The sequence below is a fragment of the Nansenia antarctica genome (genome assembly GCF_963989245.1).
Source record: "Nansenia antarctica genome assembly, chromosome: 3".
Lineage (NCBI taxonomy): Eukaryota > Metazoa > Chordata > Actinopteri > Argentiniformes > Microstomatidae > Nansenia > Nansenia antarctica.
In genome coordinates, this window is record NC_137688.1 from 6,579,981 (window position 1) to 6,599,562 (window position 19,582).

A 19,582-nucleotide genomic window follows, 5' to 3' on the forward strand; every position below is an offset into this window, starting at 1 on the left:
GTCACTCCGTTCCCACCGAGGACGCAGGGTCCGCTCCTGGTTTTGGCACTCCGCTCTCTCTTTACAGTACCTCTCCGAGTCTCTCCACTCCTGCATTGCTGTGCTGGTAGTAGATGGCAGATGCTCTTTCTTTATTGCCAATGTAATGTATAAAATGTTCGTATAGGGTGCAGGTATTCTTTCACAACAAGGATAGCAGAGAGCTAGAGAGAGAGAGAGAGAGGGAGAGAGAGAGGCATTGAACGCGTCTTGCCGCTGTCCTGCCACCAGATTTCCAAACGGATAGCGGCTTTTGGAAAAAGACCGAAACAAGACAAGACACACAGAGGAGCGAATAACCGTTTCCTTTATTTCCCACCACACCTGTGATGCTGCTGCGCTGTTTCTGAGCGCAAGAGGGGGGATACGAATGGCCAAGACACTGGACATGGAGGATATGTGTTGAACAAGAAGGGACTTTGATGCAGAGGCGTTAAAACACGCCTGAAGAAACGGACACACACAGCAGTGTATTATTTTTTTTTCCTCCTTCTTCGCCCTCTGAAACTTAAACCCGTAGAAGTGATACTACAAAGATGATGGAGATGATGAGGGTACACCTGAGTCCCTTTGTCCGCTGTAGATGCTGTGATGCCATGATGATCTGGCTCCTCTTGGCCAGATTTACCTGCATCGGTGAGTTGAAATAATAACGTTTCTGTCTGTTGTCCATGCTTAATTAACTTCCCTCGGCTTTTCTTTTGATACATATTAATATAAAGAAGGCCTTCGTTTGTTTTCTGGTGGGAATAAAGCAAAATGTCACAAACTGACAATGCACAGTGATGTAGTCAATATGAAGTTCTGTCCCGTTATTTGCGTAATACGCAGTCGTTTGTTTTTCCGTGTGTCACACTATAGCCCATGTTTATCAATTCTCCGCTCAAGGTTACTACACACGAGAAGGGTTACTTCTTAGATATAAAAGACAAGCTTCGGATGCTTTCGATCTTTATTTCAACCAGAGCAGTTCCATGGCAGAGGCTTGGTCATTCTGTTTTAACATCAGTACTGGGTGCTTCGTGTCTGAAAGGGGTTTCTCTCGCTCCCCGCTTACGTCTGTTAGAATATTTACAGGGAATAAATAACACCTCCTTGCATAATATTAACCTACCAAGGGACCAAATGCACCGGTCCATAATAACCCCATAACCAACTTCGGATGAGGCGGTCTGTCTCATGTAAGGGTACAAGTTCAACCAACACATCTTTTTGTAGGGGTTATTAACACTTATAACAGTGTCTAAATGAAGACGTATGGTTACAAGAAGATGTTATTATTATGTATGGCTTCAAATGCACAGCACTGTCTTGCACATGCACAAATGCACAAATGCACAGCACTTGCACATGCACAAATGCACAAATGCACAGCACTTGCTTGCACATGCACAAATGCACAAATGCACAGCGCAATATTCCTGAAAATTGCAAAAACGGCAAAATAGCAAAAGCTGTTTAACAAAGCAAGAGCATCCCGTGGAAGGGGGGAATGTGCTACGCTGGCTGGGAGAAGCATCGACACCACGGTTCTCCTCCTGGCCGACCCTCCGTCCAGACTGCTGTCTTCGCAGTATATCTGACAGGTTTACGGAGTTGGTATAGACGACCTACTCGCCCCGATGAGTTACTGATTTAGCAGCAGTGTTCTCTAGACTGTCTGCATGATGCAAATGTGCTGCGATGCACAAGACAATCAACAAGGAGCGAGTGTCCAAAATGATTGCGGGACACTAGTGATGATGCGCTTTGTGAATGGAGAGGTTTCACCCCGAAGTGCTGATCACCACCCTACAAATGTACAGCTGCATCATGCGTTGGAATAAAGTCATCATAGGCATTTTCCTCAATGGTATAGGCCGGATGATATCATTGATTGGCTTCGCATTGGTGCTTTTCTTGACACAAAGCGTGTTATTGGCGTGGCTGATTTGATCTAGTCTACTGTATCATATCAAATCCTAATCATTTTATCATTCCATTCAAGTTAGTAACAATTGTAATAGTTTGGAGGTTAAATGAAGGCTACTTAATCAACTTTGAACATTAATGTTATCAGTCAGTTGAAATATATATATATATATATTATATATACATTCATATGTATAATATGTACATTTATAATGTATAGACATGCTTTAAAATAGGCCAAACATACTGTTTTGTTTAACCACAGTTTTTTTTTCATGCCATCAATATCATTCTAAAAATTATAGGAGGTTTTACCGACTTGCAAAGACCATGCAAATGCAATATTGTTGTCATCCATTGATCTGCCTCAAAGATGTGATCGATGCATGCAATTTCATGGTGGCTAAAATTGTGGTCATGACGCGGCATATAAATATGCACTAAAGATTATTCCTGGGACCACTCTTTGAAAGTCTTGGTTTCACTTCTCTGTTGGGATGCTAAAGAGTCATTCTCACAATGCAACTTAGCTGGGAGCTGCTGGTGAGTATCCTAAGACTGTTTTTGCAGGGATTTCACACTTCATTTGCCTTTGCGCTTGTTTTCCAACTGTTTGCCAGGCTGTGGACAGAAGGAAAACATGTAAAAAGTTGTGTAATTGCCCCTTTTGCTCCAGGACACAGGAAATACACAAGATGATATATTAAGAGGGCTTTTCCTCTCGCATTAATTAGTGAATAATTATGAATAAATTAAGATTAAGTAAACAGTCACGCCCCAGGGACTTGAAGCTAAGTAAATACCAGTGCGATGGTATTTACAAGGCAGTTTATGACGCGTGCTGGAAATGGAAGTATTTTGATTGGATTGCAAGGTCATATGCAAAACACCCCTTCCTGCCCTCCCCCCTCTGGCCTCTCTTGGCTGTGCTTCTTTTTTTTCTTTTTTTTCAGTTTTTCAGTTTTATACACACGACAAACAAGCTAACTAACTAACAAACAACAAGCTGCCAGGCATACATGTGTAGTATGAGTTGGTTCAAAGCCATTCCCAAAATGTTACATGGTCAGGTATTACAAGGGTACAAGTAAAGAGTACAGGCTTGCATCACTACAGGATATAATCAACAATTTATGAGACTTTGAGATAGTCAATAATTTGACCTGGCTGCCTCTCTTCTGAGTTAGCTGTAACACACAGGTACACCAGCCAGCACAGGTAGGCCTACAGCTAATAGGTGTCAATATTACACGCTGCCTTTATTCTTTATTTATTTTTTAAATATAGTTTTAATGCATTCTGCTTTTATTGGTATAGAGACAGTAGAGATTGACAGGAAGGATGAGTGAGAGAGAGAGAGGAGGGGATGACATACAGGATATGTCGATGGCCGCCGGAATTGAATCAGGAAGCTTGCCTTGATGATATGGTTTGCGCATTACGTGTGTGCTACGCCTCGAAGTGCCCCGGGTGCGCCTCATCTGCGTTCTCTGGAACACCACAGGTACGCCCGACACCACAGGTAGGACGACTGCAGCACATAGGCATCAATAAGAATTCACAAGCTGCCTTTATTGAACGAGGCATGTTCCAGAAATGGATTGGTTGCCAGATCTCGTCACATCAGGGTTGGCTGGGACAGTCTCCGTGGAGATCAAACAAGGTATCCTCTACAGAGTGAGAAGGAGCAGACTCTGCATTCGTCAATATCAAAAGCCGGTTTGTCTTTTTTTTTGCTGGGACATAACATAACTCATCCGTTAATAAAGATAGGCCTGTCAATCTAGATTCGAGCTAACAGAGCACTTTCCTTTTTCTCTCTGTTGTGAGTGATCCATCTGCCTGGGCAAGAGGGGGTGGGTATGCTTTCAAGACAAACAAAGGAATGTGCCACACTACTTAAGCTTCTGTGTGTGTGTGTGTGTGTGTGTGTGTGTGTGTGTGTGTGTGTGTGTGTGTGTGCATGCATGCGTGCGTATGCACACCAGTGTGTGTGTGTGTGCGTGTGTGCAGTCCGTCTGTGTGTGCATGTATATGCACACCAGTGTGTGTGTGTGTGTGTGTGTGTGTGTGTGTGTGTGTGTGTGTGTGTGTGTGTGTGTGTGCATGCATTGTGTATGCACATGTGTGCACATCTATTGTGTATGGTGGTAGAAAATATCCCTTCTTGTTAGTCCCCCTACTTCTTCGGCATAAGATCATCCCCATCACAAGCCCAGCAAGCCATGCAGACAGAGGACATATCCTGGATTTGCCTTTGTGTTTCCCTTCCGCCTCAATGAGGGGGTGCCAGCCAGTTGTTGTCTGGTTCAGTGAGGGAGCAGGGGATTTGAGATCAGACCACTTCTTACTGGTGCTGATGAGAGGAGACGCTCGATACCAAACAACCAGCAGAAAGTCCACAGTACAGTAGGAGCGGATGTGTTTGTTATGCCATTACGCGGCGCAGTCTCGTAAGGGGATGTCTTTGCTTTGTTTGTTTCTTTCACTCTCTCATTATTGCAATTAGAATCATGTTTTATTACTTAAGAACAGTTTGTCTTCTACCGTTGACTCACGCTGGAATAATGTGATAAGGAGAGGAAAAAGAACCTGGAATTAACATGATTCACGGAGGGAAAATGCCTTCCGGTCAAAATGATTTAAAATCACTTTGTTTCTTTCTTTTTTTTTTTTTTATCATAGCGAATGCTCAGTAAGTTTTGGCAGAGCACGGTCTTTCACATGGTCACATGGTCTTTCGTATTACCCCCCTCCTCCCCACACCGCCCTCCTCCCCACACCACCCTCCTCCCCACACCGCCCTCCTCCCCACACCGCCCTCCTCCCCACACCACCCTCCTCCCCACACCGCCCTCCTCCCCACACCGCCCTCCTCCCCACACCGCCCTCCTCCCCACACCACCCTCCTCCCCACACCACCCTCCTCCCCACACCGCCCTCCTCCCCACACCACCCTCCTCCCCACACCACCCTCCTCCCCACACCACCCTCCTCCCCACACCACCCTCCTCCCCACACCACCCTCCTCCCCACACCGCCCTCCTCCCCACACCGCCCTCCTCCCCACACCACCCTCCTCCCCACACCACCCTCCTCCCCACACCACCCTCCTCCCCACACCGCCCTCCTCCCCACACCACCCTCCTCCCCACACCGCCCTCCTCCCCACACCACCCTCCTCCCCACACCACCCTCCTCCCCACACCACCCTCCTCCCCACACCGCCCTCCTCCCCACACCACCCTCCTCCCCACACCACCCTCCTCCCCACACCACCCTCCTCCCCACACCACCCTCCTCCCCACACCACCCTCCTCCCCACACCACCCTCCTCCCCACACCACCCTCCTCCCCACACCACCCTCCTCCCCACACCACCCTCCTCCCCACACCACCCTCCTCCCCACACCACCCTCCTCCCCACACCACCCTCCTCCCCACACCACCCTCCTCCCCACACCGCCCTCCTCCCCACACCACCCTCCTCCCCACACCACCCTCCTCCCCACACCACCCTCCTCCCCACACCACCCTCCTCCCCACACCCCCCTCCTCCCCACACCACCCTCCTCCCCACACCACCCTCCTCCCCACACCACCCTCCTCCCTACACCACCCTCCTCCCTACACCGCCCTCCTCCCCACACCACCCTCCTCCCCACACCACCCTCCTCCCCACACCACCCTCCTCCCCACACCACCCTCCTCCCCACACCACCCTCCTCCCCACACCACCCTCCTCCCCACACCACCCTCCTCCCCATACCCGCCTCCCTTCAGAAAAATGAAAAGAAACATGTGAGAGATGAATCCGAATGATGCATGTGAGAAGAAGGCATATTCACAGAGGGAAAGGAATTTACCATAACATTATTTATTTTTCCAACCGCGATACAAACCCAAGTGCCGTATGCGTCATGCAAAGAGGAAATTACACTTTTGGAAAAAAAGAAAAATGAAGATAGAATTAAACAGATTTCACTCCCCAAGAGAACACATGGTTATTTAGGATTTTGTAATATTCACAGAATTTAAATTGGATAAGAGAGAGAGAGAGAGAGAGCGAGAGAGAGAGAGAGAGAGAGAGAGAGAGAGAGAGAGAGAGAGAGAGAGAGAGAAGAAATACTTTTAACACGACTAGCTTGATTTGTGGATATATTACTGTCGATTTTATACCTCATTCACTGGCCAGCACATTCATTAGATGCATTACTTCTTTTTAATTTTTCTTTTTTTCTTTAGTGTTGTGTGTAGTGTGTACACTAGTGTTAGTTGTCTATGTAATAACTTATCATTATCTTCAGTGTTGGTTTGTTTAATACAGGCGCAGGTAGTAGTAGTGGTCCAGCATCAATGAATAAAAGGTGAACAGTGAAAGTCAGGACAGGCCAGATTAAACGATGGAGGAACACGTCCCATATGATGACACATCTGGAGACGACAGGGAAGGACACAAGAGCGCCGATGGATGGAAGATTAACCCTGGGGGTGTGTGTGGGAGGGGGGCGGGGGTTGTGTGTGTGTGGGGGGGGGGGGGGGGCGGGGGTTGTGTGTGTGGGTGAGTGTGTGTGTGTTGGGGGGGGGGTTGTGTGTGGGGGGTGGGGGTTGTGTGTGTGGGGGGTTGTGTGTGTGGGGGGGGGGTTGTGTGTGTGTGTGTGGTGGGGGGGTTGTGTGTGTGTGGGGCAGAGTGTGTGTGGGAGGGGGGTGTGTGTGTGTGTGGGGGGTGGGGGGTTGTGTGTGTGTGTGGGGGGAGGGTGTTGTGTGTGTGTGTGTGTGTGTGTGTGTGTGTGTGGGAGCGGGAGGGGGTTGTGTGTGTGTGGATGTTGGGGTTATTTTCTGCAGTCAGTGCAGAGGCCCTGCAAAGCCACTACATCTCTGTCAAATTCCGCCCTTTTGTTTCAATTACCCCATTTCTATGATTCAGGTCTGTGTGTGAGCCGTTAGGGGCTGAGGCGGGGAGGTTTGTTTCAGGAAATGGGGCCTACACTGTTTTTTTTTGTTACTCTCCATCAGGCTTCCTGTAGAGGCAAGAAGAAGAAGAAGTTGCCCTTCACCACACATCTAGGATGACATTTCCCAACTCCCAATCCTAGCCAGAACCTTTGGTGGAATGACAAAATATCTCACCCTGAATCCGTGGCGGTTGGGTGGGGGGGGTTCCTCATTCAACATTCAACCTCATCTGTCAGGGTTTTGCTGTAGCTAGCATTTTGCCCCCCCCCTCCCCCCCCGGGCAACCTACCGCACATGACCAACAGCCACAAATGAGCGGCCGGGGGGGATGAGCTTGTTGAGCTGAGTACCCCCTGCCCGCCCCCCCCCCCCCCCCTGGAGGGTCTAATCGAATGTTCCCTCCCATGGGCCACGTCTCCCGCTTCTCGTAGGGGGTTCAGTTCAGCCTCGCGTGATTCTGACCTTGAGTCCAGCTGTACTCACTCACTCTTGAGAGGATCTGTCCTCGCCGGAAACATGTAACATGTGGAGGCAGGCCAGCGCTGAACCTCCAGAGGTCGGTCTCTCTGGGAGATACAAACCCGCCGCCCTGCCCAAGGTGCTTTTCACACTCGACTCTGAAAGACCACGTCTGGACCGAAGAGCTGTTAAACACGGGAGGGGGTTTCGTGATAAGATGTCTGCTGGCCGTCTGCTGGCTAACTAGACATGGATTATGTTAGCCTGAATCTTACGTAACCTGAATTCGTTTATGCCTTTACGTCCTGCGATAATATTATGTAGTGTAGGATGACTACCCTCCCCCCAGTGACCTTATTTTGAGCATCCCTTACTTCGAAGAGAGAAATCTGGCTCAATAAAAGATGCGAAGAAATGTGAAACTGTGGAATTGTTCCCAACACGACTGTTCTCTAGGCTACATACCCACATCCAAGCGCTTCGCAGTCTCCTCAGCTTGTACAGTGGGTCGGTAAGGGTTGTGTGTTTCAAGATAACTTGTTGGGATTCCCTTCCTGTTCCTCTCCTCCAGTGATCAATACTCTTCTTTAACTGGTTAATTGGCCATCAGTCAATGCCCGGGGAAGTGCTTAGAAACCCGGAGGTGTTACGGCTCAGTTTATAATGGGAGTTTGTCTGGGTCCTCTGGGCTTCTCCTGGTCTTTCTGTCAGGGCAGGTGGCAGAGGAGGGGAGCCCATCTGAATGCGTGATGGAGGGTCCGTCGGATTAATAGATTCCCCAAGGTACCACTAGGGAGCACATGTGGAAGTCGCCACCGCTTCGTCCTACGGCGGCCCGAGCCTCTACGAACCTCATGAAGAGCGGAGCCTGGTTAAAAAGGGATAGTTTTGATAGTGAATGATGCTAGTTTGATGCAGCGAAAGCCGAAAGGGCCTTCGTTGGGGTTTAACGACGGTCTCTGATGAATCAGTCGTTGACTGATAGGTCATTGAATGCCGATACGAGATGACTTCATCTACGGTGGGGTTGATACTGTTTGGTTTCCATCACTGTTGGCTGACCATTATGGCTTAAGAAAGGATTTATCTGTATAGAGATAAAAATGTAGATTTCTGAACTGCAGAACTGGCAGTGCTCAAGTGTTTATTCAATTTCTATAACAATGATGTATTATCTTTTTGTCAAATATAGAGAAATAGGCTAATATGAATTTTGAATATATTTCCACTAATGCATTAGTCCTCGAACTAAAACTGAGATTGCATAGCTGAGTGGCTGATATTATTTTTCTTTTGCAATCTGTTGAAATGACCTTGAGCGAATCTGACTGATTGTTCTCCTAGAACCTGAGTCTGTGTGTGTGTGTGTGTGTGTGTGTGTGTGTGTGTGTGTGCTACCTGCTTATGTCTTATGTCTACTTGTTCAACCTTGAAGAAAATACAGTTTATTATGACCAACCAATTATGTGCATACTTTCTGTAGGAGAAACTGTCGAAACCCCCTTGAATAAAATAGTCTTGGATTTTCTTGTCTCCTCGCCATTACCCACAGCGTCTAAAACACGTAATTAGAAATAACCTAAGGCTATCCAGACGGGCTGCTGGTGCTTGATTGGCAAGGGTATTTGAGGGATGTCTGGCCAGACATGGGCAGGATTTCTACTCTTGAAGTGATTTTGTTGACAAGACGGGAGAGGCGTGGTGACCTTTCCTCATTATGTGTATGTGTCCAGGCACTCTCGCCCTAGGCCAGCAATTCAACTGAGTCAACACAGGCCTGGATCTCACCACGTTCTGCCCTAGACACCAGAAAAACACACTGGGGAGATGCCGTGTGTGTGCGTGTGCGTGTGTGTGTGTGTGTGTGTGTGTGTGTGTGTGTGTGTGTGTGTGCGTGCGTGTATAAGGGAGGGCAGGGATGTTATCCTGGAATATGTTAAGCAGCTTGTTAATAATTCTGTTTTATTACTAATAAAACATTATACACATACAACTTCATCGTCCTTTTAGTTTCCCTCTTTGCTTTTCACGGTTTGTACAAATGAACAACCTCAAAACATAACGTAATATCACAAACACCAGAGTTCGCCCACACAGGCTACCGTGTTGACTTTTTAGATCACGCTTGACACTGAATTTAATTTCACTACTCATACAAGGACTCTGTGTGTACTGTAAGTTTATATAGAAACCCTGTGCGAATCACAAGTGTCTACGCTCAACCTTTCAAAAATGTTTGGATGTCGTTTTTTTTAATCGGTATTCACAGTATAGACAAATGCAAATGCATGGAAAACAAAAAACCCACGTATGGTTTCCTATGGCTCTCTCAAACAAAGGCTCACCGGTGGGAAATGGTGTCTGAATATTCCAGATTCAAAGCTTAAAGCAAAGCAGCAGCAGATTTTCTTGGCAATGCCATCATGAGTGCCGGGCACATAGAAACACATTATCAAGTCTGTACTCCCTCCGAATTAATCATGTCAACATTGCCAGCATCCAGTCTCATGTTCCCTTTCATACAGGCTCATATAGGCTTCATGATTTCTTATACAGTCTTTGGATTATAATATAATCTGTGTTAACAATGCCGTGATGTTAAATCATCACTTGTTGTGCTGTTTTTCCTACTTAGTACGTCTCATGCTGGTCTCAAGCATTTGAACTTCAAAGAGGGTGTTTATAGAAAATCGGCTGTTATTGACAGTATTTGACTTGGTTTGTCGAATCATTTCCGGTTATTTGTGTTTACCACCATCTTGTCTGGAATTGTTCCGTGCTGTTTTAACAGCAACTCCGTGTGTTTTTGTTCCACCTTTTGAAGTGCAGCTATGTCAGTTGGCCACTCTATAATGTTTTGATAACCAGATTTGATAGCTTAATATATGGTCTATACGATTGAAGACATATTGTTTTTGTAAAACCCATAGGTTATGGTTTTTGTTTTATTTGCATTTATATGACTAAATAAATACTATAATTTGTGAATCGGATTCAGTGTATCGTCTGCCGTAGGCTACTGTGTAAGTGATACATGGCTTGTAAACAAAGTATGTTTTAGGACGTGTTCAAAAGCAAGGACTGCGTGATCATCTAATTATGTGTAGTTATGTGTTTTTAGCATGCTGATGTTCTATCAGCGTGTTGTGATGTGCTAAACATGCAGTTAGATCATAGCGATGTTCCCTTTTAGCTGCTAACTGCTAGCAGCTGTTTTGCCGCTGTGTTTTGATTCAGAGCGAGTTGCTCATAGCTTCTTCAACTATTTTCAGAACTATTTCAATGTATGACACATCATTTGAAAGCGTACCATCTGCACATCCAAACTGAAAAATGACCTTGCCCTACTTGAGGACCTTTTCACCAGACCCTGTCACATATACTTTGAAAGAACATCCAACTTTCTCCTCTGTTGTGCACAGGAGAGAATATACTGTATGCAATGTATGTCGGTACAGTAGATGATGAGGCAATTCGCTATTCATACCTACCATTGTTACTGGGTGATAGATCCCTTCAACCACATGATGAATGAAAAAAATAATCCACGCCTCTGGAGAAGGTGTAAGAAACAACAACAGAATTATCATACGAATGCCCTAGCGAAATCAAATCTGTCAAAGACGTACTCCAGGTTCAGATGTCATGTTGAGAACTAGCTGTTTGATTGACTTGGCTTTGACATAGTCCTATTTCTAGCTGTTCTCTTGGGGGCAAATAAGAAGCTACATTAACATCGTGTCTGTTAGGTGTGTGTGTGTGTGTGTGTGTGTGTGTGTGTGTGTGTGTGTGTGTGTGTGGGGGGGTGTATGTGTGTGTGTGTGTGTGTGTGTGTGTGTGTGTGTGTGTGTGTGTGTGTGTGTGTGTGTGTGCGTGGGGGTGTGTGGGGGCGTGTGGGCGTGCGTGCGTGGGCGTGCATGTGTGTGTGCGTGCGATGGTGCGCGTGAGCATGCCTGTGGGTGTGTGTGTGCGTGTGTGTGTGTGCGTGTGTGTGTGGGCGTGCGTGCGTGTGTGTGTGAGAAAAAAAACTAAACAAAAATGTTGTGTCTGTTATAGAGCGGAAATATTTCAAACTTGGCTTTGATTATGATAGAAGTGAGGAAAGGGAATCTTACAGCAGACGTTGTTAATTCCTCTGTGTAGTTTATAATCTCGGACAAGTACGGTCGATCCGAATAGAATAACTCAAAACGTATCCCTGTAGTTCTGTGTTTAAGCATTTTTAAATGCTATTTTTACGACACAGATGAACAGGTAGCACGTAGGTTAAAGTTCACCGAATAAAGACCCATTCTTGTTTTATTAGACTGTGAAGCCCCACACTACAAAGACATTATTTCGAAACCTTAACTTGCTTTTTACAGAACGGTAAAAATCCTGAAATCAGAAGCCATTTAACCAAGACTCGGTAATGGAGAATGTCCACTTATCATCTTCACTACTTTGGAAAAAATTCAATAACCGAATGGACTGTATTGTATATCTCATTTGCAATTGAATCTGAACACTCCCATCTAGACTCCACGTATGATGTACTGTGCATGGTCTAGCAGCTGCAGTAGTTTAGCGTATGCTCTGTAATGGGTATAGTGTTCTGTATATCACCGCACATTATACATGGAGTTGAAAGTGTTTTCACAGGTAATCAATAAAAGACACACCAACATGGTTCTACACAAACGCAAGGCCCATAAACAAACTCCCCGGAATCCCGGTGTTCTCTCTGGAGTATTTCCAGGAACTACGTCACATGTGTCTATATAAGAGCCCGGGTCAATCACTGCATTGTATGTGTCAGTCCCACAAGTACCGGCATTGACATTTTACATTCCATTTTTGGCATTTAGCAGACGCCTTATTCCAAAGCGATTTACAATCAATACATTTGACTAAGCAAGTGAATCACCAATTCATCAGTCGTAGCATTGAAATACAGAACCTTTCTTTGGGTATTTCACTGGATGACCTTGATGATCCATTGACGACTGTTCTTTCATAGATTTGTTCATGTTGAGATCATGAGTTTAAGTGTCTGTGCTGGATGAATCATTGTATTTCACCCTTTTCACTCGCAAGATCTGTTAGAATGAGACCACATTGCTGACTCACCTTGCTCCTTAAAGATCCCATAGCACTAACTGAGAGAATAGGAGTGTCGATCGAGGTGTTTTAGAATCGGAATGTTCTAGAAGCAGAATCCAACATTGGCCACCTCCAAACTGAGATGATTAGTCATCCAACTGAAGGTTTGGGCAGCCTGATTCCAACTTCAACCGCCATCACAGTTAACTTAATGCTAATTATAAGATTCCTCAAGAACAAAAAAGTGGTGAGCTGCCATGTTCGTAAGATTTGGCTCAGAATAATCAAAGCACATCTTCATTGAAGATGTTTGGATCACATCGCACATTAGACACATTTTTGTCTCTTTCTTTGAATGTGTGTTGTCTGTAGACTTAAGGCGAACTCCGTACGAACTCAAACTTTTGCGTGCAAGAATGGAGTAATCACTTTTAGAGGTTCATTTGCTACAAGAAAATTATAATTGGAACTTTGAGCACACGCCTTATAAAGTCCCCAACGCCCCTGTCCAGATTTGTAAAATAAAAAGAAGACGATTTTTTTCTACTCAGTTTTCAAAGAATACAGATGAAAATAAAGAAAACTAGCCCTCATGTAGGAGAGAAGGAATGACTCCCTTCATTGTCAAACCAGCGTTAGATCCCCCCCAAAGGCCTTTCTTTTGCCTCTGTGAGCTTCAGCGTTCCTTTAACAAGCATGTCTTACCTTTCAGATTCTATTACCTTAATCAATGGCATACATTAGCCATCCCCATGCATTAGAGCAGAGGGCGCGGACAGCCCGGGAGAGGAAACATGCTTAGTCTCCTGTTTCATGTCAGTTTTGTACTTCTTACACGACTGCTGCCTGCAACACATTCATGGAAGTAGTAGTGGTGATAAGAGCTAGTTTTAGTTTTAGTTAAATTGATGTCATCATGTAGATAAATAGTACTTCATTGATTCCCTGAGGTGAAATGATGGTGTAATCCATGTGTAATGTGGAGTGATATACAACAACATTATATGTGTCCGTAACAGAGGATAGTGAGGGTAGACAATAGTTAATCACACAGTTGTTGTTGTTGTTGTTGTTGTGATTGTGATTGTGTTCCACACTGTATAAGGGGCCATTCTGTGAAAGTTTAACTTTGCAAGTATTTTTCAATGTGTCACATCTGTCAATGTTCATCCAGCATAGCCTGGCTGCCTCTTTGATGGATGTTAAGCCAACTTGGATGAACACGTTGGTCCACAGCCTGGTGACGCCTGCCAAAGCCTACAGCAAACAGTGGGGCACTTGGTCCCATAACTATGATGCAGCCAAGTAAACCCATTAACCACCTATAGTGTGGTCTGCTGTGGTCATGTTTCTACACTGCAAATACTGTATGAAGCACTTGCTGTTCCTCAATAGACATACAGAGTCAGTTGGTTAAGATGGCCACATATTAATCCGCCATTCTAGGCAGGGATCCTTGACAGTACGATGATATAGACACAATATTAGATGAAATGATATAAGAACATATAACAATATCGAAACAATAGGATAAACATTGTATTCGATACAAGTCGGGGAACGGAGCTCACTCGTTTGTGCAATTCTGGTACAAGCAAGTTTGCAGCATTTGACTTGGAAAACAGAATGTCAGAATATCTTCCATCTTGCATTTTTCGGGTACTGAGGCGTGATGTTTCCTTCTTCTGGATTCTCCTCTCCTCTCTCAACATTACGAGGCCCAGCAAACTGTGCAAATTATTTGACATGCTAGAAGGTGTTTGATATATGCTGAGTTATCGGTTCCCAAACAGGCCTTGTAGTTCCTCTTATCACTCCACCCAGCCCGCTGCACCGCGTCTGTACGTCTGCTTGTTGTGAGCTCAGGCCCAAATCTGATGACAATAGCCAGGAACAGAACCAGGACAGGAACAGAGCAGGAACAGAGCAGGAACAGAGCAGGAACAGAGCAGGAACAGAGCAGGAACAGAACCAGGAACAGAGCGAAAAACACGCAAAAAAACTGCCACATCCAGCAAAAAAAAAAGTGCCTCTTTTTCTCTCTCTCTCTCTCTCTCCCCTAATTACGGTGAGATTCCTGCAGTATGTTTGACATGTGAGGAAGATTGTTTTTACGCGGACTAGGCGCAACTCAGACAGTCGGAGCTGCTCCTCAAACATGACCCCAGTCACGCAATTAACTCTCTGCGTTCGAGATGGATAGGACAAAGGTAGAGCCAGGGTGCTGAGGGTGTATGTGTATGCAGTCATACAGAGGGGCGGGGGGGCGGGGGGTAGGGGGGTGAGGGGGCGGGTGACACTCCTATCGCTCCGGGGCGCTCTCTTGACCAGAGAAGTTGTTGGCTGTCACTAACCATCACCGTCTGCCTCCCAGTCTCCAGACTGCTGCGCGTAGAGGAACAAAAACTGGGCTGTAAGAGGAAGATATGGAGGGAGAATAGACCCGCTGCATTAGGGCTGCGGGCTTTAGTTAGTGCTTTCAGAGTGATGACGTGTGGCCCCTGCCTCCGAAATATATACAGGCTGTGACAGATATGAGCTGAGGAACAATTAAGGGGTGTTGTGCTTGCAGCCTAGCCCACATATCCCATCAGTAACACACTGGCCGAATGAAAAGGACAGGAGACGTCACACACACACACACACACACACACACACACACACACACACACATGCTACAAGGTCAATCTTTTCATGTATTTGTCCAAAACCTGTCTAGGCTAAGCTTGGCTAAGTTAAAAAGTCATATACCCAAGGCGTCAGACACTGTGTGTTTTGTTTGTTGTTGGTTAATTAATTAAGATGAATCCAAAAGGTGAGTGAATTCACAATGCGGAAAAACATCTACAAAATTACAATAATGTAATACATTGAGAACATCATTTCATAATTTCCTCGAGGCTATGCAAATCGAGCAAATTCCTTTGGATGAGTTGCATCTTTTTTTTCTAGTAATCTCTTACTGTCCATTAGGAATTTGGTATCTTCATTATGAGCGAAATTCATAATGTCCTGCTTAGTTGCCTACTTAGTGGATGTACATTTTCTGTCGTAATGTCAACACTGACATCTGCCTGTAACAGTACTATTACAGTATAATATTATTGTGCTTTTCTTCGCCCTATTTGGGGCCCACAGAGTCTAATGGGAGCAGACATAATGTGTTTGGTGATAGATCCCATTTGTTGCCCTAAGTCTATTTACTGCAACCCTTAAGACGGTGAGTGATAATGATAACCGCGTACGTACCTTATTATGAAGGCGTGATCTAGAATCTAATCAAAACCAGAGCATCCTATTAACTCGGTGGTCCTCCGTCTTTTTTTCCGCTAGCAATGCTAATGATATTTCTGTGCTTTCATTCACAATGGATGTGACACCCAAAGCTAATTGGATTAAAAGGCAAAGCTCATTTGCTCAAAGTTGTTTCATTACTGTTCTTGCTCATTACCCAAGCGGAATATGAGGCTCCATACAAACTGGGAAGTTGATAAGTAAGTATAGGGTGGTTTAATTGTCAATGCAGGCAGAATGTGGCCCTGTACATTCATGCGAAAATGCATATTCTTAATGTGAATAATTAAGGATGACTGCCTTAAGCAAGTCATGGTTGCTACCTACCTACAGTGTTTCATTGCAGTTTCAAGTGTGATTTTCCTCTTTTTATTGGTCAGCTTCAATCAGGTTGTGGTCTGTGGCTCAGTCGGTACAGCGTGGAGCTAACGGCTAGCATGGAGCTAACAGCTAGCATGGAGCTAACAGCTAGCATGGAGCTAACAGCTAACATGGAGCTAACAGCTAACATGGAGCTAACAGCTAACATGGAGCTAACAGCTAGCATGGAGCTAACAGCTAACATGGAGCTAACAGCTAGCATGGAGCTAACAGCTAACATGGAGCTAACAGCTAGCATGGAGCTAACAGCGCTTAGGTTGTGGGTTCGATTCCCACTGGGACCGTATGTACTGGAAACTGTCTGCACTCACTGCAACGTAAGTCGCTTTAGATAAGTCGCCTCAGCTAAATGCCATATATATTAGAGGTCATTTTTGACATTGGCACACGTACCAAGGGGAGGCTTTGAGGCCAGTGTGTGAAAGATCCAGAGTTGCAACGTCGTATCTTATTAAGTATACGTTTAATAAGCTTGCTGCAAAGCCGCGTGGGTCAGCTATGCCTGGCACCAGTGATGTCACACGGTATCTTCCTCTCCATGACACATCCAGTCACAACTACACATAATAGCCTGGAAATGCAAGGCCAGGCAATGTCACGTAAACAAAGCCTTGCTCTCTGGGTCACAATCACACAACGATTCATCCAGCCTCTTCTCCAATTCATTCGGTTCGTCGTGCATCGCCACAATATCGCAAAAGTAAAAGAAATATTAAAAAATAAAAAGGTTATAGCCTTAGTTGAAGTACAAAATAGGTTTGGGGTTTAGGGCTGTGAGCTGAGGTGAAGGGGTTAGGATTTGGTGGTAAAAAAAAATGGAGGGGGTATATGTAGTGGTTAGCCCATAGAGCCTACTTTACTCCTCAATGTCAGACTAGCTTAATCCTTTGCCGTCATTTCCTAGGTCACAGCATGAAGAAGGGCTCATGCGGCCGCACTCCCCTATGGTCCCGTCTCCAGTCCCACAGGTTTAGCTTTAATATCCCAGCTAATGCCCCTAATCGCTCTGACATATCTGTTTATTGCAGCCAAAGCTCCCATCCCTGTTTGTCCTTCGTGCGAGTTTATTTTCTCTCTTCTCTTTTTTTTTCTCTTTCAACCCGTTGGCTTGATTGTGTGCTGCGTTTCAGTCTCAGAGACGCCTTGCCATCCTCTTCCTCATTCCTCTGTCTCGCACATTTCCTTTCCAACCCATCTGTCTGATCTCAGGATATGCCTGCCACTTGTTGTCATTTAAATTATTTCTTTAACATACTGTGAGGGAACAGTTGTTGGCTGCACAGTGTTGTAATGATCTATTTTGTGCGCCAACATCTCTAGAGAACGTCCTATTGAGTCTCTCCTCCTCTGTACACAAAAGGAGGAAAGAGCTGAAATATTATATATTTGATGGATAGGAGCAGAAGTTTTTTTTCCACTACCCCCCACCGCCCCCCCCCCCCCCACACACACACACACACACACACACTTATTATTCACTGCATTCAGTGAATTTGTAGCACCGCGGTACGACTCAAAGTAGCCTACTGTAGCTGTCTTTCTTACCACAGTTGGCTGTGGTCCTCCAGTAGAAAGGAAATGCAATTGTCGATAAACTGCATAATGGTGAGAGGGTTACGAGAAAAAGCCTAAATCATTTTGAATGGGGGTACCGCACTCTCAAGCAATTTAGAGCTTAACAACCACCACGAAATAACTTAAAAATATATGGAAGTACTGTAGTAGGGTTTGAGGCTTTTTTGAAGTTCGTGGAGGCAGAGGAAATTTGTTTCGTTTCAAATAGCTTTACAGTTTAAAGTTTAATTATCGTTCACATCCTATTTACTCCGACACCGATCTGATCAAATTAAACCTTTGTGCGTGAGGAGATGACGAAAGTGAAGTGGTATCAAAATAAAATGGCTGTTTACCTCGCCGTCTCCAAAGGGACCCTCTCCAAACCCAGACAACGCCTGACATTAAACCAGGAGCAGACGACACAGTGTTATAACTTCATTGTAGAAAACCCTTGACCCCAAGATGCTAGGCTGATAAATGTCCCCTCCCATTACTTCACCAGAGCCTTGAGATTCGACCTGCTGATGGGCGGGTGCTATCTCCCCATCTTTAATTTAGAAATGCAGCGGGACTGCGCATGAGGGAGATGGTTATCCATGCTGTGTGTCTGTCTTGTCTCTACATGTATGTTAGCTCCCCATTGTCCCCCTCTGGGTCTCTCCGGCTGTGTTCCAATCCTCCTAAATGGCTTCCTCTCCGTGTGTCCTCTCGCTGCTAGGTTTAAGACCGGAGAAAGTTTCCACCTTCTTGTTTTCATCTATCTGTGGTGGTGGCACCGTGGAGGTAATGAGGAAAGCTATTTCTAACAGATGGGATACAGCCTCCTTTCCCCCTCGCTCAGAATAGTACCGTCAATTAAATGTTCATTTCCTGTGTCATGTACGGTATAGATTGAGTAATTACCACGTTATTGCAGTTTTTTTTTAATGTGTGTATGGTTCAAACTGAGGCCAATTAACAGATGGAAAAATGTGTCGTTTTTGACAAATGACTACTGCAAGGTCATAAGAAGGCTTTGATTGAACTCTGTGTTAGATCTTAACAAATCAGTGTCAATGTCAAAGACCTAAAAAAACCCTCTGTATTAGATTGGGCTGTAAAAAACGTCTGTCAGTACTTGAAGCCTTAAAATGTGGGCGAATGAGTCTGTGGCTAAAGTTTCCATGAAGTCCCCTTCTTGTCGTGACGGAGCGTCAACTACGGTGTCCCGGTGGGGTTCATCTTTGCTTTTTTACAGCATTTGCCTTCAGACCTTCTGAGAAGCAGAGGAAAAAGAGTGCCATGTCTAAAAGGGAGAGACTCCAATCGATAGGGTTTTCATTACAGTTACTGTATATTTTCACACTTCAGGAGAGGCAGTGATGAATGATACATTAATGTTCCCTTCCTCACGTCCACTCCACCCCCCACCCCCCCCCATGCCGATCCCTAGCTCCCGAGGCCTGTCATTCCGATGAGTCGGGAGCGTCAGGTTGAGTTTGGGCAGTGGGACTTATTCCACCTCGATGTCGCGTCCCCAGTCAACAGCTGTCCGGTTTGTCATTGTAGATTTCACTCTCTGCCGAGGCTTTGCCAGGGTCTAAATACCGGAAGGTACCGGTATGATCTTTCCGAGGGCTGCACATATTGAATTATCCGCCAGTCTCTGGTCCCTTCTAGAGGAAGAGGTAAGCAGCTTACCTATGGCTTCCATAAAAAAATAAAAATAAATGGAGGTTACTAATGTAGGTTCTCTGTAGGAGATGAGGGAGACATACATGTGTACCCTTCGATGAAGACCCCTATACGATTACGCCTTCAGCGAAAGGTACACACGAGAGTGTGCGTGCCACGGCGAGGGGGTCAAACCAAGTCGATTGAAAGAGTGCCGCTTGCTTGTGAGTCCTCTGTGCTAGCAACGCTT

The 19,582-nt window shown here is 45.5% G+C and overlaps 1 protein-coding gene across 1 annotated transcript in view; it reads left to right on the top strand.

Annotated features, from left to right (window-relative positions):
* Window positions 1-575: 575 nt before the first annotated feature.
* Window positions 576-19,582, top strand: part of unc5a (unc-5 netrin receptor A) — a gene marked incomplete at both ends in the record, with an annotated part of 157,220 nt that continues 138,213 nt past the window's right edge. The window contains one exon of the mRNA XM_080526318.1: window positions 576-675. Coding sequence (XP_080382444.1) covers window positions 576-675 — 100 coding nt within the window. The remainder of the gene's footprint in view (window positions 676-19,582) is intronic.